General features: G+C 42.8%; 2 protein-coding genes across 13 annotated transcripts in view; one reads left to right on the top strand and one right to left on the bottom strand.

Annotated features, from left to right (window-relative positions):
* The window catches only part of CCDC171 (coiled-coil domain containing 171), a 184,417-nt gene extending 181,736 nt beyond the window's left edge, over positions 1-2,681 (bottom strand). For 6 of the 9 annotated variants that reach the window (XM_033085309.2, XM_033085310.1, XM_033085311.2 and 3 more), the window contains exon 1: positions 2,539-2,680. The gene's annotated coding sequence lies outside the window, so the exon portion shown is untranslated. Of the gene's footprint in view, positions 1-846; positions 970-2,538 lie in introns of all 9 variants that reach the window. The other 3 variants (XM_033085312.1, XM_033085315.2, XM_033085308.2) reach the window with 2 other exon arrangements.
* A 1,502-nt stretch (positions 2,682-4,183) lies between these two features.
* Positions 4,184-20,600, top strand: part of PSIP1 (PC4 and SFRS1 interacting protein 1) — a 38,085-nt gene continuing 21,668 nt past the window's right edge. The window contains exons 1-6 of one of the 4 annotated variants that reach the window (XM_033085495.2): positions 4,184-4,340; positions 4,987-5,171; positions 6,121-6,197; positions 11,109-11,247; positions 16,671-16,787; positions 19,939-20,046. In XM_033085495.2, coding sequence (XP_032941386.1) covers positions 5,100-5,171; positions 6,121-6,197; positions 11,109-11,247; positions 16,671-16,787; positions 19,939-20,046 — 513 coding nt within the window. In that variant the 5' untranslated portion in view covers positions 4,184-4,340; positions 4,987-5,099. Of the gene's footprint in view, positions 4,341-4,430; positions 4,546-4,692; positions 4,779-4,986; positions 5,172-6,120; positions 6,198-11,108; positions 11,248-16,670; positions 16,788-19,938; positions 20,047-20,600 lie in introns of those variants that run through there. The other 3 variants (XM_033085494.1, XM_033085493.1, XM_033085497.1) reach the window with 3 other exon arrangements.

The following is a 20,600-nucleotide window of genomic DNA, read 5'->3' as shown; positions in this document are numbered from 1 at the left end:
GCAAGTCTTCCAAATGTTTTACAAACCTGGAATTATCTATTTGAAGATATTTTTATTGTATTTGATATATCAGCAATAGTTAGGACTATACAGAAGGAATACTAAATTGAACTGTAACTCCACTCATCTTCAGGAAAAAATCATTAATTTAGTGTTACAATAAAAAAGAAATCACTATAGACAACATACTTATAATGCAGACCTTAAAAATCCATTGTTTACATCAAGTTGCATAGCAAACTTATTAATGACCTCTTTTCATTAATTAAAGCAAGGTAACATGAAGCATAAGCTGTATTCAACAGTTAGTATTAATGAGTCATAAAGGTTTGTTTTTGAACATGATAGCAGATGGACATCCATATTAAAGTCCAAAACAGGAAACCTGCCTGGACTCCATTTTCACCATCCCTGGTTTGCAGTCACATGTTCACAAAATCATAGAATAAAAGCTGAGTTGGGAAGTATCCATTAGAACCATTGAGTCCCACTCCTGGCCCTGCACAGGACACCCCAAGAGTCACACCATGTGCCTGAGAGCACTGTCCAAATGCTTCTTGAACTCTGTGAGGTTGGTGCTGTGACCATTGCCCTGGGGAGCTGTTCCAGTGCCCAATCACGCTCTGGGTGAAGAAACTTTTCTGAATATCCAACCTAAACCTCCCCTGACTCAGTTTCATGCCATTCCCTCAGGTCACGTCACTGGTCACAAGAGATAAAGGATCAGTGTCTGCCCCTCCACTTTCTCATGTGAGGAAGCTGTAATTGCAAGATGTCACCCTTCAGTCTTCTGCAGACTGAACAGACCAAATGACCTCAGTCATTCCTCATAAGGCTTTCACCAACCTTGTGGCTCTCCTTTCAATGGTCTCCAATACTTTAATATTTTTTTTTATATTGTGGTGTCCAGTGGCAGCAGTTGGTGTAATATATTAATATAAACTGACTTTATTCATTCCAGTTGCCCCACTAGAAACAAGGAGAAGAAAAAAATCATTTCTACTTCAAGCTATAATTTGAACAGAAGATACACCAAAAATAAATATATTTCTAAAAACTATGAGTTTTTTGTTTGGGTTTTTTTTTGGTTTGTTTTGTTTTTACAGAAAGGCAGTATATTGAGTATATTCATATAGAATAGCTAGATGTATCCCTTGTGATTTTTATCATCTACCCATCAGAATTCACCTTGGTGCATGTATTCATAAGACTCAAAACACAGTAAATGCCACACAATAATTACTCACACTCTGAGAGAAAACAACATAGCTTTCTTTCCATCTTAAATGAGAAAATTGTTGAAAATCTCATTTTCAAAGTATAGACTGTAGTATAATTTCTAGGCATGTGTTAAATTCCATTTAATTATTGTTGACTTGCACACTGAAAACTTTACATGAGAGAAAAAAATCTTGACAAAGTACTTGTAGTAACTGTACTCAACAAAGATTAATCACTTCTATTAAAAAAGAAAATTAGGTATCCCGGTACAGGAAACTATACCTCTACCAATTGTGTCAATTTTTCACATTAAGACTAATTCAGAACACTAAGAAACTAGTTTTTCATATTATTTATTGCCAAAATGTATATTTGGTTTTATACCAAAATCTGAGCAGTAGAAAAAGAAAAAAAAATGTACAACTAAACAGATGCAGTAGGAAAAAAATATGTCTCAGAACATAAGCAAAATCTCCTCTGACACATCCACACCATCTTGAAGTTTTAGAAAATTCTGCAATTACTTTTAAGTCTTTTAATCACTTTGGTGGGGGGAGGGAAACAGGGAACATCTAATGACTGTTTTCTGGGCATGCTAATAATTTGGAATATACAACATTTCTCTACTAAGATGCACATCCATAGTTTATTAGCACACAAATGATTCCAAAAGCATGCTGTTTCAATTAGGAAAAAAAAGAATTCAAGTGGCATGGAGTGGCTTGTAAGAGCCTCACAATCAAACAAAACAGTTAGGAACGTTTTGCTTGAGAAGGTAATACATGTGACGGATATTACCTACAAAACTTGTGTCATATTCTCCTCAAAAACTTCTGAATATGCTTAACTAACTTCATGAATACCATTGATTTAGCCTGGCTGTGGGGAAGACATTTTTTATTGTGAGGATGGTGAGGCAACCTCAGGAACAGGTTGTCCAGAGCAGCTGTGGATGCCCATCCCTGGTAGTGTTCAAGGCCAGGCTGGATGGGGCTCTGACCAACCTGGTTTAGTGGGAGGTGTCCCTGCCCATGGCAAAGGAGTGGAACTGGAGGATCTCTCAGGCCCCCTCCAGTAAATGAAATCTAACCAAGATGTACTAATTTAGAACACACAAAGTCAGGCGGAACTACCACATCTGTTCTGCAAGCCATAAAAGCCCACCAGTTTCGGCTGAAGGAGCCACTAGCTTTTCACTAACGCAGGCTGAAAAATTTTAAGCAAGCTAAAAACCAAAGTAGCAGTATCCCTTCTCTCCGCTCGCCCCGGAGCGGCGCTGGCTGAGCGCACACCGCGCCAGCGGCTTTGGCGCTTTACCTGGCAGGAAGGCCTGAGGGAACAAGGTCAGAACAGAGCTCCAGCAGCAGCACCCCGAGGCTGCTGCGGGCAGCCGGGGCGAGTGCGGCCGCCGGGAAGCGCCGGGAAGCGCCGGGAAGCGCCGGGAAGCGCCGGGAAGCGCCGGGAAGCGCCGGGAAGCGCCGCGCCGTTTCCAGGTCCCGCCAGCAGGGACGCGGCGCCGCAGGGCGCCTTCCCAACGGCAACTTCCGGCCGCGGCGGAACGTCACCAGCGGGCGGTCCGGCGGCGCGCGCAGCCCTGCGCGCACTACCCGCGCGGCCCGCGAGCCCGCCGGGTCAGCCGCACACACGTCCTAGCCATCCGCAACTCCAAAAATGCTAAATGACCGACTGACGTGAGGGCCTGATTGAGGTGTGCACGTCCTCACATTCGGGGCAGCACATTCTTCACTCAGTTTATCAAGAGAAACAAACAGGTAAATGATTTTGAGAGGCCGTGGGACAAAAATGACGGCCGGGTGGATGAGGGAGACTGGTAACAAGGTTACTATTCCCCTTCTGGTCGCCTCACTGCGCAAAGGGAAGAGTTCCTTCAAACATCTCGATTGAGAATTTTGAAGACCGAGATGTAAACATATATGATGTCAAACAACAGCAGCATAAGAGAGAGAGTGAATAAAATCCACCCCACCACATCCTAGAAAAGTGGACAATAGCAGTAGCTGTGTCAGTGGTAGATCCTTCAAGGTACAAATTGCAGCTGTGATAAAAAGAAAGAAAGCTCCATAATATTTTCACCCTTTCTTCAGACATACTATGATTTGCAGGTGGTGCTGTGTGGGGCCATCACATAGGACTAAAGCCACAAAGAGCTGACAAGCAAGCTAATTTTTGATGTAGAACTAGAATTAGATACAACAGGACAGGCAGGCCGTAAGAAAGAAGGTAGTGGGTTTATATCTGATTTTGAGTTCTTCACTGTCAGGGTATTTGTGGGGAAGCTGGCAGTGGCTGATGCACTCCGGAGATCAGCTGACAGAAACAGGAGAGGAGGGCACAGTGGCTTGAAATGCTAGGTGAGGAGGAGGCTTAGCGTGGATTGGTAAACAAGACAGGAGAGTGCAAGGGGAGTAACACAGTTTCAATTAGTAGCAATCCTAGTTAGGAAACCAAACCAATGAAAACCTCCACCAAAGCCTGGAATCAATGGTGACTAAGTAGCAGGTAAGGACTCTACTATAGACTTAAGAAAACAAAACAACCGAGGGTTGTTGTATGCTGGGGGAAGTCAAGACATCGAGTAAGTGGCTAGGGAATACCCGCGCAACACGGGCAGCTTTGGGGCCGGCATCAAAAAGGGAGGAGAAGCCCAGCAAGGGGACGCTCTCTAACAGTGGGGCGTGAGACACACAAAGGGTCCCGCGGGGCCGGTCGCACTCGCCCGCGTTGCGATGGAGGCTGGCGCTCATTAACCACGCCAGCCTGTCAGCGGCTGAGCAGAGCCCACTAGCCCGTGTGAGTGCTGGCCCCAGCTCGGCTGCCGCTGCAGCCGGGGGCGGTCCCACAGCCGGCCGCTGGGGCGGCTCCTCCTCCTCCTCGCCCTCTTTTCTTCCTCACCGTCCACCTCCGCTCCCTCCAGCGGCGCCGCGGCCGCTCCGCCCCCACCGGAGGAGGAATGAACCACTTTTCCAGCTGCGGGGAGAGGGAGCGAACGAGGCTTTTCCCGTTCCTTTCTCCAGCCCTGCCTCGGGTCCGGCGGGCTCTTTCCTGTCCGTATTCCCTCAGGCGTAGAGGCGGGAGCCGAGCCGTCTATCTTACGGCAGGTGCTCCCCGTGTCGCCGCCGGCACTCCGGAGCTCCCCCGCCGCCCCGGTGCGGCGTGCCGGGTGGTATCGGCCCGCTGGCGGGAGGAGGCGGCGCGGCCGTGTTTCCCGCGGCGGGCGGTGGGCCGGGCGCCAGCGCGGTTGGGGCTGCTAGCGAGGAGCTGCACCGCTGCTGGTGAACCGGCGGGCGGGAGAGCGGGCTTGAGGTGGGAGAGGGAGACAGAGAGAGATAGAGAAAGAGGAGTCAGGGAGAGGAGCGTGAAAGAGAGAGAAAAAGGGATGGAGGAATGGATGGAGGAGAGGACGGCGGGTGGGCGGAGTTTCTTTTCCGCGCGCCCCCTCCCTTCCCCCTCCTGCTCCCCAGCGGCGCTCTCGCGCCATCGTGCCCGCGTGCGTGGGGGCCGAGTGGCCGGTCGGGGACGGGGGAGGTCGGAACAAGGTAGCGGGTGGCTCCCCGGGCCGGGGGCGGCCTGGCCCTGCCCGCGGGCGGGGACTGAGGCTGCGGAGTGCCCAGGTGGTCTCTTCACAGGGGTGAAGGGCGGGCATGCGGCAGCGCACCCTAGCCGGGGGCCGCCCGCCCTTGCTGACGTGCCTTCTTGTGTTGCCCTTCTCTTCGCTCCCCCGCCCCGGTGTGTTTATCACGGCAGCGAGTGGCACCTCGTGTGGCTCGCAGTGCTTCGGTGGTTGCTGGAGGCGCAGCGCCTTTCCTTCTCAGTCCGGCTCGCCTGGCGGCAACGGGGCGTCACGTCGGTGAGAAAGCATGAGCCGAGATTTCAAACCCGGAGACTTGATCTTCGCCAAGATGAAAGGTTACCCCCATTGGCCGGCCAGGGTAAGGCTCCCTCTCCTCCCTCTGCCTCGCTTTCTGTGGGGTGCGCTCTCACACCTGTGCTGAGCAGCGCCCTCAGCTTCGCCTCCCGTGAGGGGGGACGCGGCTGCGTTCCCGGGGGTTGAAGCGGCTTTGCAGTCACATTGCAGATCCGTAACAAGTAGCCCACTCAAGTTGTCATTATTTGTCAAGTTGTCCTAATTTGTGTAACGCGGCTTTACGGAATGTGTGGTGGAGTGACACTGGAGCTTATGCAGGCCCCTGGAGCTGTACAGAAATGCTGTCCCCAAATAACTGCTCTTGGCAAAAAACCCCCAGAATTTGCGGCAAGATTACTTCTAAGTGGGTTTGTCTACTGGGCTTTCTATTAAATAGGTTAAGTGTATGTGGTGAGTTATCCGGTCCTTTTTGTTGTTCTCTGTACTCCCGCGGAAAAGGCATCCTAAGTTCTGGGACTGCTGTAGGTCATTTGTTGGATGTGGGAATGGAGGTAATAAAGTATCTAGCTAATATGCTAGCTTAGGAATTTGGCTTCTTTTAAAGTTTGTTGCCCTTTTGGTAATACTTCACGTTAGGACTTCCACAAGTTACCAGGTCAGCACAAGGGTAGGAAGGCTTCCTGTTGCTTTTTCTTAGGGAAGGGCAGTATGTGGATGAGGTTGAATTGTGCCTTTTATCTGTAACACATTGTCATCTCTCCTTTTAAAAGAAGTGGTTTACTTTAAAAGAAGTGGTGTGAAAAGTGTTTGTGTAAACTGAAAGTAATTAATTTTTTATTGTTGCTAATATTGGTTTTGATTCTGCTATATTTTTTTTACATACTGTTAAAAAAAGTTCCTGCTTTATTTTTTGTAACCTTTTTAATTCCCATTTTAATGTTTAATTTTTACATATTTCTTCCTAAACTTGACTGTTACTTGATTTGAATTATGATAATCTGTGTTTTTCTTAGGTGGATGAAGTTCCTGATGGAGCAGTAAAACCTCCTATGAATAAAATGCCTATTTTCTTTTTTGGCACCCATGAGACGTAAGTCCTTCATATTTCAGGGTTGTATTCATTTCATTTGAAAATGCTGTGACAAAAAGTTATCTTCTCTGAATGTAGTCTATTTCAAGCTATTGTATTTATTAGCACATCTTCCTAAATTGATCTCTTTTGTCAAGACATGATTCTCTAACATTTGCTTAAGTTATTCCATAGACCATAACCATAAAATGTACGCTTGACTCATCAAAACGAAAAACTTGTACCTGCAGTAGTGTGGCTGATAGGGTTTTTTTTTTTTTTCTGTAATGAGTTTAATCATAGTCTTATATATCCTCAGAATTCTCAATACTATATTCTCAAAGAAAGTGAAATAGGCAAAATTTGCGAAATGACAGATAATCATGTACTGCGATCGTTTTGGGTTTTTTTGTTTTTTCTGATGAGATTTTTGGTTATGGGTGGTATTATGTTTGTGAGATCTGGAGAGAGATGAGGAAGTGCAGTTAGCTTCATACCTATCAACCTGCAAAATACTGATCTTTGAGCAGTGTTTTGAGGTGGTAACTGTATTTGCTTTGAGAGACTGTATGTCTTCCACTGCTGGATTTAATAGAAAATATTATGGGGTTTATGTAGTTCGGTGTTTTTGAAAATTACTGAGTTGCTTTGTGGTGGCTGGTTGGGTTATTGTAGATTTAAGGCATCATCAGGTTCAGTGCTTCATTTGTTGTTTGAGTTGCTAAAAGAAACCCAAGCAATCTACATCGGTGTGCCTTTAATTCTAGTTGAATGTTTTTCTTAATAAAATGCCAGATTGAAGTTGTGTACAGAAGTTGTCCATTTCTCACATTTTGTGGAAGGCTCTTGCCTTTTTGCATCTTATTAAATCTATTGAAATTACTTTGATCTGGTACTTTGCATCTATCTTTAGCAAGTAGGTATCTTGCTAACATAGGATACATTGTTCTGTTGAGTTAAAGAGTAAACATTCCCTACTCTTGGTATTACTTACTTACCTTAAAAAGTGAATTCTGTAATGAAAAAGATACCTATATGCTTGGCCCATGTAATTTTTTTTTTCAGCTAATCTCATCTATCAATAAATCTTTTAGTAACTATTTTTTTTTCATTTGGTTGGAGTTTTTGTGTGTGTGTGTAAAGAAGAATTCCTGGAATTTGATTCAAGGTTGCAAAGTTTGTCTTGTCCATTGCTTTAATTATAATTTTAAATGTGTTAAGTTACCTTTTTTTCTGAAGTTTTTCACACAACCGAACTTTCTCATTGGCAACTGAAATGCAATACTGCTTTGATTCTGCTATTGGTGAAGTGTACGTCATTCTGTATTGCAGTGGGGTTTTGCATTTTAAGTTTGGACATGCAGATTGAATGTAAGAGAGACAGAAATAACTACTCATCTAAAACTTTAAAATCACCTGTGCAAGTTTTGAGAAGTTTTATGTCCTACTTTAGATTTAGCTTAGGGCTCTTAAGAGATGTTTGTGTTTGAAAAATTTGGTGACTGGGGGCTTTTATCTAGTTCGCATGAGTAATTTGAAACTGGTGTAGGTACAAAGTAAAGTTTTGCTTCAGTCTGTGTTTTGTTAGGCTCTAGATTCCAGGTTACTGCTTTTCAGAAATTCATAGGATACCATAGAAACTTCTTGCCTCTGTTTCACACACATTGCAATATGCAGGGTGTTCCATGACCCAGCTGTCTCCTGGTGCTTGTTAAGCATGTTGCTTATCTTAAGATCTGCGGAATGATGATAGGTGAAACTTTTATAATTCTTGGTCTCACTCCTCAGAGCAATAGGAGGGAACTGATCAGATGACAGAGAGTACTGATGTTCCATGGCATTTAATTTTGTTTAGGTTTTTAGCTGTAAATAGTGATTTCAGTGATCCATCAGGAATTATGTAGAGTTAACAATTTCTTGTACTTTTTCATGGGAATTACAGTAAATTTTGTAAACTTGTTCTGTGCTATGCTTTTCACAGCTAAGACACATTATGCAAAGTTAAATACTCTACCTTCTACATTTTAGTAGGCTATGTAGGTACAGTCTATCTTACTGTAAGTTGTGACAACTCTGAAAACCCACATAATGAGTTTATTGTGCTAAAAAGTCCTGTATAAAGGATGACAGGACTTCAGGCTGCATGGATGGTTACAGCAAGAAAAGGAACTGTCAGGGAAAAGGAATGCAAGGCTGTCTTGGGAGTAACTCTTACTTGACTTAGAAATAATGTTAATTGAGTTTATGAAATGACTGTAAATAAGTATTAACCTGTACTTCACAGTTTTTTGTTTTCTCTTAAGTTTCATAAAAGAACCCCAACTGAATGCGTCACTACTTAGGGAGAGTAATAAAATGAAGACTATTTTAATAAACGCTTTGATTGGATGTATATCCAAATTGTGTCTACTGTTGTGGCAGTAGATCATATCAATATAGATTTTGTTTGGTCACACACAAACAGGTCACACTGAACTCTAGTTTCTGGACTTTCTATATTAGGGTAATCTTTTCTTTCAGTTTTTCTTGTTCTTTTTCTTCATTGGTACATGAGGATTAAACTGGAGCAGCCTATTAAGCCTCATAACCTTTCCACAGTAGCTGTTCTCAGGTGTTTTTCAATGCCTGACAATATGGGCAAAGGCTCAGAGACTGCAAAAATGCTTTCTTTTAGAGAATAGGGAAGAAAGCAGGCAATTTTTTTCCTTATTTTTGTCTCTCCCAGTTGTTCTGTCTCCCTCCCTATCTTTTTGGTGTGGGTAAATAAACTTTGCAGGTGCATGTTTCCCACACTGGCTGAATCCTCTCTTAACTATCTCTTGCCAAGAGGTGGGTGATTTGCAGTCTAAGCTGACAATGACTTACTTAATACTTTGTGCACATAGATGGGTGTTTACTCCTGGAGTAGAAAATGCTTAAGCTTTTAATGAGATTCTATGGTTTTTTCTTTTCTCTCCTCCTAGAGGGATGTAAGTCTGAAGTAGCTGCTTTTTTTCAAGAATAATGAAGGAAGTAGTGGGTTGGAGCTTAGAAGTTATGCTCAGTACATGAGCTGGTACTTTAGAAAGCAGGTATCTGCAACTTTTAAAATAGCTGAATGTAATATAATTGCAATAACACAAAGTCTAGGCACAGATTGAAACAGAGCATGTACTACCAAAGCGTACATTTTTTTCTTAGCAGTAGGTAGATCCTACCTTTAAAAGACCATGAAGGTAGAGCAGGAATGAAATAACCTTTGATACTCTTCAGCATAAACCATTCTCAGTAACATGTTACCTCATTTTCCCATGTCTAAACTTGGAGAGGCTAGTGGTGATTCCTGTAACTTTGTCATATGAGAAAAGCTAACAGGTAAAAGCTTTAGTTCCACAGCTTACAGTAGATGTAGGAGTGTTTTTTGTTTATCTGGAAAAGATACACAGGCAACATCAAGACTGTTCCAAGAGTGTCTTAAAAATAAAATGATTGTCACGTTTACTTCATCAAGAAAATGACTGGGGGAGAAGTTTAAAATAAGAAAGTCTTCATTGTTTAAATTTCATAAATCAAAGTTGTGAGGTCCTATTGTCAGACCCTGAAAAACTACTGACTTAATGCTGTATTACAGTAATTTCATAACTATAAGGCGCACCGGATTATAAGGTGCACCTCCAGGAGTCAGCAAATTTCCAAACTTTGTCCATATATAAGGCGCACCAGACTATAAGGCACACTTTTTTTTTTTTTTTGCAGTGAGGATCTGAGCCACGCGCAACAAAGTAAAAAATTTGTAAAGGAATCGCGTGATCATGGGGTTTACCGGCTCGGCTTGGGGCCGGGCGGGCTCAGTCCTGCTCCGGGCTGCCGCTGGTGCCGGGCACCTCTACCACGCGGCAGTGCAGGGCGCCCATGCTGCACCGTGGTGCCAGCAGCCAGAGCCACAGTGCTGACAGCCGGAGCCACGTGGCGGGTGTGCCTCTCCCCTCCGGCAGTGCCAGAAGCCTCCCCGCCCGGCAGTGCCGGGCGCCTCTGCCGCTCAGCGGTGCTGGAAGCTTCTGCCACTCGGTGGTGCCGGGCACTTCTCCCACTCAGCAGTGCCGGGAGCCTGTCCCACTCGTCAGTGCCGGGCGCTTCTCCCGCCCACGGTGCCGGGCGCCTGTAACGCTTGGCGGTCCCAGTCGCTTCTCCTGCTCAGCAGTGCCGGGAGCCTGTCCCACCCAGAAGTGCCGGGCGCTTCTCCCTCCTGATGGTGCTGGAAGCCTCTGCCACCTGGCTGGGCTGGGGACCGTTGCCACTCGGCAGCACCGCGTCCCCTCCTGCGCCTGCCGGCCACAGCCCCGCTGGCTCCCCCCATGGCTCTCGCGGCTCGCACTTCCAGGTTGGCAAATTTCCCAGCTTTATCCATATATAAGGTGCAATGGTCTATAAGGCGCACTTCTGGGTTCAGACCGAAATTTTAGTCAAAAGGGTGCGCCTTATAGTCATGAAATTACTATAATTACATTTTTACATAACATTCTTAAAAATAAATGGGCGGTCAGTGGTGTTGCTTTTCCACATCCATCACAAAAATAAAAAGATGCTTTATTCTTAACATTTAAACATGATTTTCTTCTGTAAGGAGGCAATTGCTCTTTCTGTTTGTTTGTAAGCTACTTAGTTTTTATTTGATCCTTTTCACAGTAGCTGGTTGACTTGTTAGCTGCAATCTTAAGATGCAGTATTGAGCATTTTTTGCCCAGGTATGCAATGCTTTGAGAAAGCGGGAAGTCTGTGTGGTTGTAGTAATGGAAAACTTGGTGTGTTGCAGGCCAAAATTTAGAAAACTGAGGACTCTAGTAGAATAGCTGTTATAGTGGTAATGAATTTGATATTTAATAACACTTGGTGCTTACTTCTGTGAAAAGACTAACCAATTGAAATGTGAATTTTGTTCTTTCTTTCCTTAAGGGCATTTTTGGGACCAAAGGACATATTCCCTTACTCAGAAAATAAAGATAAATATGGCAAGCCAAATAAAAGAAAGGGTTTTAATGAAGGGTTGTGGGAAATTGACAATAATCCCAAAGTGAAATTCTCTCATCAGCAGGTAAGCTATGTAGACTACAAATCTTTGTTGCTTTTGGGGGAGGAGGGAAAATACAGTAAGTGCTTTCCTGACACATGATAATGACTTATTGCTGCTCCTCAACTGCAGGCTAGACAAAATTTCATATATTTTAAAAAGTTTAAATAATGTTTAGTTTTGGTGTCTAGTATCAATAGCATAAGAAGACATGAAGGTTGTTTAACTGGAGGTATATGCATACTTAAAACTATATATATTCCTGGAATACCTTTGTAACTATGTGTCTGTTCTTGAAAAGTGGTGGGTTTTTTGGAGTCTTAGTCATTCTACCCTATGTATTTTAAACTGAATACCTTATGTCCACAAGTATCCTTACAAGATTTCAGTACGTGGTCTCCTGGTGTGCAGTATTTTTGTTCTAGCAGTTGGAAGCAATGTGTTTGCTTTTTAGTCCCTGTCATGTGAGTTGGTTCAATTTTTGTCCCATCAGTAGTTCCTCGTTTCTTGCTCTTTTTGTAAGACTCCTAAGCTTAAACCAGAGCTATGCAATGCTACCCATAAAAGGACCCAAATTTAATATGAAGACAAAGAAATTATCTTGCTCATTTTGTCTTTGCTTACTTTGGACATTCTGTAAGCTTTTAGTTTTGCTATGTACGTTGAATGTATACTGACCTTGACTACGTTGGGTCTTCTAGGCAATGCTGCAATAGTAATAAAAGTAATTGCTGTCTCCTGTTTTTATTTGCTGTTTTTGCACAACATGCCAGGTTGCCATTTCAGCAGCAATTAATTCCTGTTTCATAAGATATCCTATGTTACTGTGTTTCTAGTTTGAAGGAGAATATGGATGAAGATTTAAGGAGTTTCTGAAGTATTGTCAGAACATCATGTATTCTGGGTCTACACTTTCTTCTTTGGGTTATGGAGAGATGCTAATCCCCACACCAAAGTGGGAAGGGCTGTAGTAAAAGAGATTATTTCTGGTACTGTAAGATACAAATTGATACACATTTTCACTGTCCTTATTGTGGCAATTGAAAAGAGATACTCTGTGAATGCCTGAGGCACTTGTGAGCTACACCAGTCATTCTAACTAGGTTAAAATCTGGATATAAATAATCAGCGGTAGAAAGTTTGTCTAATATTGTTTCACTACAAAAATCAGTCACTTCCATTAAGTGGTACTTTCAGGAGCATATGAGACATTCTTAGATACATCTTCAGTTGAGGAAAGACATAAAACAAGTTGCCAAGAGATAGGTGCAGACTGTTTTCTTTGTGTTAATAGCTTTTCTGCAAGACAGTTCTTTTACCTTTTGAATTTCTTTCAGGTTCTTCAGCTTTAGCGGCAGCACTTTTCACACTGTCTTGGTCAGGTTCTATCTAGAGCCATTGTGTTGTTCTTTGCAGTTTTTTCCCTATTGAAAAGAAAGAAAGAAAGGCTTTTTCTCACAGGTCATATTTAAGGTCCTGTTCCTCTAAATGGGCCACAAAATTACGGAAGAAGAAACTTTTCTTAGTGGGGATGTTTTTAACTGGAGTCCTGCATCCATTTCTGGGCTACTTGATACAAATTGAGGAATGTGAACATAATGGCCATGAATGTGATGGACTGGAGCACTTCTGCTGTGAGGAAAGGCTCAGACAGCTGGGATTGCTCAGCTCTGGTGAACTGACATGGAATCTCCTCGATTTATACGAATGCATGAAGCAGGGGTACAAAGAGACTGGGTCAGACTCTTTTCAGGGATTTCCAGTGGCAGGACCAGAGGCAAAGAACACAAACTGAAATAACAGAGGAGGTTCGCTATGAATATAAAGAAGCTTTTTTTTCCGCCCCCACCCCTTATGAGGGTCACTGAGCACTGGTACTGGTTGCTCAAGTGCGGCTGTGTCCATTCTTGGAGATATCTAGAAGTCATCTGAACATGGTCCCGATCAGCCAGGTGTAGAGTTCCCTGCTTGGCCAGGAGGGTTGGATCAGTTTGAATTACAGAAAGAATGGGGTTAAGCAATAGATTCATGCAAATTTGCTTCTGAATGTATCGATTAATTGTAGAAAGTTTTCTTTCCGATAGTCTTCTCTGTGCTAGGCATTATTAAAAGCAAGTTTTACTTGGAGCAAATCAAGCCCTTTTTGTGTTTACTTGTGTGTGGTCCTTGTTGGTGCTAATAGAGTACATCTGCAAAAGGCCTTATTTAACAACTAAGATTTCTTTGAGGAGTAGGACTTATGGATATTGGGGAGTTTTTGGGGAAGCTGGTATTTTAGTTTTACGGGTGGCAGAGTGCTTGAAATCAGTTTCTGAGGCTCCACCACCTTCGCCAAAAAGGGGTACGGTATGGGCAACAAAAAATTCAATTTGGTGCAGTTTAGTCAGCTGACATGCTTTTTGTTAATAGTTCTATTAAAAAGAAACAAGGACAAGGAAAAAAAAAAAAGAATTGGAGAAATATGCTTCCTTCCAGTCATCTCTGCTCTGGCTTTGTTGGTCTCCAGTGTCCTCTCCACATATTTCAGTGTCTCCCCTGGATAAGACAGTGGTGGTATAGGAGACAGTCAGTTGTGAAGTGGTTACTTTGTTTTTGCTGTTCCTTGTTTCTTACTCAGGTGGTGCAGTGTGGGCTCCGCCATGACCTGCAGCCCTACCCGGACGGCCCTACCCCTCTGCCAGTGCTTGGTGTTAAGGGAGCTTCCATGTCTGACCATCCAGGAGCCCCTGTGACAGTCACACTCACCTCCACCTGAGCTGGAACTGACACTCTTTGCAGCAGACCACTCCAGTGATCCCACTGGGTGCCCTACTGGCTCCCTGCACACGCTGCACTCACACAGCTGGACAAGGTTTCCTTTCTGGCTGGACTCTGAGTTTCGTTTAGTAGTCTCAGACAGCTCGTCCATAAAGTAATTTAATTGTGATGCAACTACAGAATAACAACTTGAGCTGTGTGCTTCCTGGGAAGGACCCTGGGTAAAGGAAGCCCTGGATATTTATACCCTCACAGCCTAAGCTTGGAAACTGTTGGGTCTTCCAGTTGAGTCCTTGGCTCCTGATGTTTCTGAGTGTCCACTCACCTGGGCTACTGTGCCCTTTGTATGCAAATTCAAGATCTCTTGGCTCTGGCTCCTGCCATTCACAGCTTAGTCTGCAATGACATGAGCTAGTTTCATTGAATGTACTTAACATGAGGCAGCTGCTATGGACTGGAGCTTAGCTTGGGCAATGGCTTATGTGTCTCCTCTTTCAGTTCCCTCCTTGACTCTGGCATCTCTTTTGCCTCACAGCACCATGTGTCCTTTGCAGGCATCTTGTTCTTAGCATGACTATCCTCCCATCCCCTCTCCCTTTCTCCCATTGCTACTTGGGTGAAGGCACCATCTGTTCCCAGGTGAGGTAGGATGTTGATGTGGGTCAGCTCACCCCTTGCCAGCTACATCCCCAGAACCAATTGTGGTCAGCTCAGGGCAGTGATGAACTTAGTTATACCCATGTCACCGTCACCTGCCCGCAACCATGAGGGGTGAGCATAGGCAGTGAGGGATCTTGAAAGTGAAAGCAAGTAGTTGCTTGTGAAAACTAAAAGGAAAGTTAATGTAGATAGTGATGAGTAAGTATGCCATTTTCCCAACAATATTTTGAAGTGGAATAATGTATTGTGGCCTGCTAATATGTTGTGCTGTTCAGTGAATGGACATATTTCTTTAGCTGCAGTCTTGGATGTGAATGTATCGAAGATATCTCTTGATCACTGTGTTTTATCTATGTACAACTCCTTGATTTTAAAGATTCTTAGAGCTAAGTTACACAGTTAAAAAACACAGCTAGCAGGGAAGACAGTTCAGGAGTCAGAGCTTTAAAATGAAGGATGAGTAGCAAATTTTGTGTTTGGGCATGCAGCAGGTATGGTCAGAGAGAAGTGGGTGATCATGTGAAGGTTTAGGCAAAATTGAGCTTGTAATCTGGCTACAAGATGATATTAAAGGGGCAGACTTGTGAGTTCTTAATATAGACACATTCACTGGGAATTTTTTTCCTTTTTTTGTCCTTTTACTGGGCATATGTCTCAGTATGGGAGTGTTGCCTAAGCTGTCCACCACCCTAACATGGAGGTACAGAAATTCAAATATACCAGGAGCAAATATACCAAGTGACAAGAGGTCAGGTGATGGTGACCGTAATGGTAATTCAGTTTTATTCACTGTCGAAGAGGTGAGCAAGGAAGAAATTAGAAACATAGGGAAAAGCAAGGAATTACAAAAAGTGAGAAAGGTAGTTGCTACTAGGAATCTGCAGCATCCTGTGAAGATCCTTCTTTCTTCTGTTAGTGGCAGAGCTCTGCTGGGACTCGCCACCCACTCATTTCTGTCTTGGCTGAGAGGTGCTTTGTGCCACTGACTCGGCAGTTTGACTGCAGCCTGGGGGCCATAACAATGGCACATGTATCAGTTCATAACATTGCCAGGAGACACCCCTGTCCTTGGCAGTGGTGCTGCCGTGGAGGGTCATGGTCCATTGCTGCACCACATCTTTGGCTACAGAGCGTTCTGGCACCTGGGTGTCGCAGCTCATGCTGTCAACAGTTTAGGCTTGAGAAGCTGCAATCTGCTTCTGCTCTGTAAATGCCACTATTCCCTCTGATGGACCCAAGCAGTGGCAAAATGGGTTGTTTGCTAGCAGTTCTCCACTACAATTTTTTATCTTAGTAAGGCCTTCTGAGAGCCATATTTTCTGTTTCATTGCCAGAACTGGAATGTTCTAGGAGCAGTATTGATACTTTGCAGATGTTGCTTGTAGCTGCTAGTAAGGGAGTTGAAGGGCAGAAAGGAGATTGTAGGTTGGGCTTAAATCCAAACACACTTCCTCAGTGGGGGAAAAAAGAGTCAGGGGAGTTCTGCCAGCTTTATTTGAAGTAGCTAGTACGTAAAGAGGGAGAAACCCATGCACAGTGTAATGGAAGAAAAAAGTCAGTTAGGCTCTATCTCCTCTATTACTATGGTTTTAACTTTTAATTCATTCATTTGTCTTACTGTAATCCTTTTCCTGCTTACATCTTCAGGAACAAGTAGTTGAATTACTTAGGATTGATAGCGTATATAAAAATGCACTTCTTTATAGTACATCAGAAGATTGTATTTGACCAAGAATATTTTTTATTTCTTATCTTTCAGATATGTTATGTTATACATAAGAAAATACTTCTATTACAGTATGGTAATGTGAAAACGAGTTGTTACAGCATTAGAGTTGAAAGTTTATTAAATAAGTTGGAAATTAAATCGAAAACAGTGGAAATTAATGAAATAAGATGTATTTAATGTTTTTGTCCTTCTAGTAAGGATTTCCTTGACATGATGCTTTCTTCGATAATATATGTGGGAGAATATACCTCAGGTGAGGAGGGGATTTAGATCTCATTTTTGATGTTTTTTTTAATTGAAGCCCCATCCAGCCATTAACACTCCTATCAATGAAACTGTTGAAGAAAGCAGTCAGGAGTCTGCTGAGGGGAGTGAAGAAAAAGCAGGAGCCAAAAGAAAAAAGTGTTCTGTCCCAAAAGTAAGTGATTGAATTTCTGCTTTGTTCTGCCAGAAATATTTTCAAGTCAAAACTATATTGCCAAGTATTTAAGGAAATGCTTTAAACTAACCATGGTTTAATGTTGTAACTTGCCTGTGTTTGCTTCTTTTCAGATATACTTACAGTAATGCTTTTGTCCTTCTGTTTTCCTTTGTAGGTGCTCTATATGTTTTTTGAAAATTAATTTCTTTACCAGCCTGTATTTCTATAATAATACACTTAAAATTCATACTGTACTTCTTAGGCAGGAGAAGTTGGAAATTTTAATTATCATCAAGAGTTAGGTTGACTTTTCCCTTTCTGTATTTGAAGACTTTTTCATATTGACAGATATGATTCCCTTTCAAATGTGATCATTTATATTGAAAAGCAGAACAGACTATTAAGGTCTGTCATGGGTGAAAGGGTACTTAAGTGAGTTTGCCAGAGAAGGTTTATAAGAATCAGCTTGAATTAGACCATACCCTGAATGAACTACTTAGGATATAGAGAATCTCATAGCTATATCAATTCAATTCTTAAGCCAGGAATCAGTATGCAGTACTTTATACAGAGTTTAGCTTCTTTGCTTTGTAAATGTGTGCATACCTTAAAAGCCTTCCAAAACAAAATTCATTTCAGTCTGAAACATCTTTTTTTCAATTTGCTGATGCAGTTTATACATAGTTTATACTGTAAGAGGTAAAGCTTCCTAGCTTACTCTACATTTAATGATTCACTGCTTTGAACTTTTCTCTATTCTGGAATGTTCTGTTCATATGGGAATATTTCTCATATACATGGGAGAGATACTGTGTGTTATCAACTCGTCTCAGTGGTTTTAAGAATATAATTCTGAAATGACAAAAAATGTCATGCAGGTGGGATTGACATTTATGGTATCTCATTTATTTGTAACTCATTTTTGGGAATTACTACTCAACGGGATGAGCAGTGCCCTTAAATGTCAGACTATTTTAATAGACTTGCCTGTATTCTTGACCTCTGTTTCCATTCTGATTATTTGCCAAAATTTAATGTAGTTTTTCTGTAGGTGTTGCTGGCTCTTCTTCAGTACCGATTCATAATTGCAACTGAAGAATTTGCATTGTGTCAGATACATAGCAAATAGGATTAGTCTCCAGTAGCTGTAATAGCTTGATTATTCAAGAGTAAAAAAGTCCTTTGATGGGAGGGAAAAAAATTAATCTACTGGTAGATACTAATAGATGATGTTGAGAATGGTTTTGTTGTATTGGAACCTGCAAAATTTTTGATTGATTATTTCTCCCAACTTCTTTCCGCCTAGAGTTACTTACTTGAGTACTTGCAAGCATGGGCTGTGAGGGCAATTTGCTATACCTTAGCAGTGCTTCGAAACACATAATTTCCTGGCAATGTTAGTAAACCAGTGCTGCTTTTGCCTGTGCATGCTTCCTACAAAAGCATTTGTTCTTAGCATTTGCTATTGTGAGGGCAAAACTTCTTTTAAGCTGATTAATCAGTTTGCTTCACTCTGAATTTGTGCCTCAAGCAGCATATGCTAGTGGGAATGCCAATGACTTCAGCTTCATGTTTCTTATCAAAAGCGCTTTTAGACTGTTCAGTGCTGGCACAGTGTAAGAGAAACAAGAAAGCATAGAGCCATTTAAACATAAAGATCCTGAATGGGTCCTTTTGTGTAGATTTGCCTAATTAATCATCTTAAGGCAAAATGCAGAGCAAATTTCTTTTTTATGTACTAATGTAGCTCTAACGTTCCATTAACCAGTCCTTGTACTCTGGTTTCCTTTGGTTTTAATGAACCAATAGTTCTTCTGTCTTAAAATTGTACTCTGTAGAAAGACTCAGTGACGTTATGTATCTTCATGTAATCAGAAATACTGTGTGATAGTTGCTTTGTTTAGTGTTGAACTTTTAAAAGCTACTTTAAAATAGAATTTTAAAAAAGATGCTTGGAAGTTGGACAAGACAATAGTATTCAAATTGAGAGAATTGATAATCTTAAAGACATGCAGATATACCAACTGCAAGGAAGTATTGATTATTTTCAAGTAAATAATTATAAACTCTTGATTTTTCAAGTTCTAACTGCTTTCCCAAAACTAAAATGAGTGTACAGTAATTTCATGAGTATAAGCCGCACCTGATTATAAGCCACACTTCCGGGTGTCAGCAACTTTCCGTTCTTTGTCCATACGTAAGCTGCACTTTCATTCACAGCGAAGATCTGTGTGCAACAAAGTAACGAATTAGTGACAATTGCACGATTGTGGGTTTTACTGGCAGATGCTCGATCTGCAAACATTTTTCACGGATCGGGGGAGCCTTTAAATGCAACCTAAAAACTAAAAAAAAAAAATACAGAGAAAAATCACTCACTTTTATTATACCTGCCGGCTCCACTCTCGCCCAGGTGAGGGGAGGGCACGGCCCAGGGGGGCGAGGGCAGCGGGGCCCCAGCCTGCCCGGCCCTGCTGCCCCGGGCTGTCGGAGGCGGTGGGGGGCTGCAGGCGGGAAAGTTTCCTGGCAAGCAGCAGAGCCCCCCGCCAAGCACCATGCTGGCCCGCTCTGGTGCCGGGGTGACCCTGGCGCCTAGCAGGCCCCACTGCTTGCCAGCCGGGCCGGTGCCCTGCCCCGGGTGCTACGCAGCAGCAGCAGGCGGGAGCACGGAACCCAGGCCCGCCGGTGTCCGTGGCCGCGCTGTGTGCGTGGGGTGAGCACAGTGCCACACCAGGGGCTGCAAGCCCGGTGGAGCCGCAGCGGGCAGGGCCGCAGGGCTTCAGCATACCCGCAGCACCGCACAGCCCTGGGCGCAGGCCAGGCGGGGACACGGCGGGTGGCACAAGGCATGGCGGGGTCAGCGGGGCTCTGTGGCTGCTGAGGCTCTGTGGCTCTTGCGGCTCGCACTTCCGGATTGGCACATTTCTGAACTTTGTTCATGTATAAGGCACTCCAGAGTATAAGCCGCACTTCCGGATTGGGACCCACATTTTAGTCAAAAGGGTGCGGCTTGTACTCATGAAATTACTGTACCTACAGACTTAAATTACTTGCAGTGAAGAGCAACCTGATGGCAATTAGCATGTTCTCTTTTCACTATAAAGTACTTTCTAATGCATTTTTAATCATCTGTTGACTTGCTTTACAGTTATCCCCTAAAGGGGATAATAACTTACCTACAGAAACTGAAACAGAAGAAAAGGAGATGGATACTTCGAAGGAAGATGATCTGCCTTCTGACAAAACCAGTAAAGAAGTATGTGAGAACTTTTTTCTATGTAACAGGGAACATCATAATATTATGTTTATTGGTGTAAATCTGTTACTGAGTATTAAGACACTGCAGTTATTACTACTGTGGCAGTTTCAGGAGCTATTTAATTATGTAAAACTTTCTGTGTGTTTATACCTATGTGTCAGGTTTATACCTCTTACTTGAAGCTCCATAAATTTATGAAGCTTCATAAATTGAAGTTATCATGAGAGAGGAAACTTCTAGTCTGATGTGTCTATAAGTTAAATTAAAACAGTTGGAAGACTGTGTATTTTATCACATACCTCATACACTTACTATGTTACAAATGTACCTCTTTTAAAGACTAGATAAAGAGTCTAGATAACATCACTACATAACATCTTTATTTAGAACTGAATATTATTTAGTACTTAACTTTTTTTATTTTAATTTCAGGAAAAAGTCCTAAGTTTCAGATAATCACAAAATCATAGAATGATTTTGGTTGGAACAGACCTTAAAAATTTATCTAGTTTCAACCCCCTTGTCATTGACAGGTACATCTTTTCCTAGAC

The sequence above is a fragment of the Catharus ustulatus genome, chromosome Z (assembly GCF_009819885.2).
Source record: "Catharus ustulatus isolate bCatUst1 chromosome Z, bCatUst1.pri.v2, whole genome shotgun sequence".
Classification (NCBI taxonomy): domain Eukaryota; kingdom Metazoa; phylum Chordata; class Aves; order Passeriformes; family Turdidae; genus Catharus; species Catharus ustulatus.
Note: the sequence above shows the minus strand (reverse complement) of the source record. Positions and strands in the feature narration are given on the sequence as shown.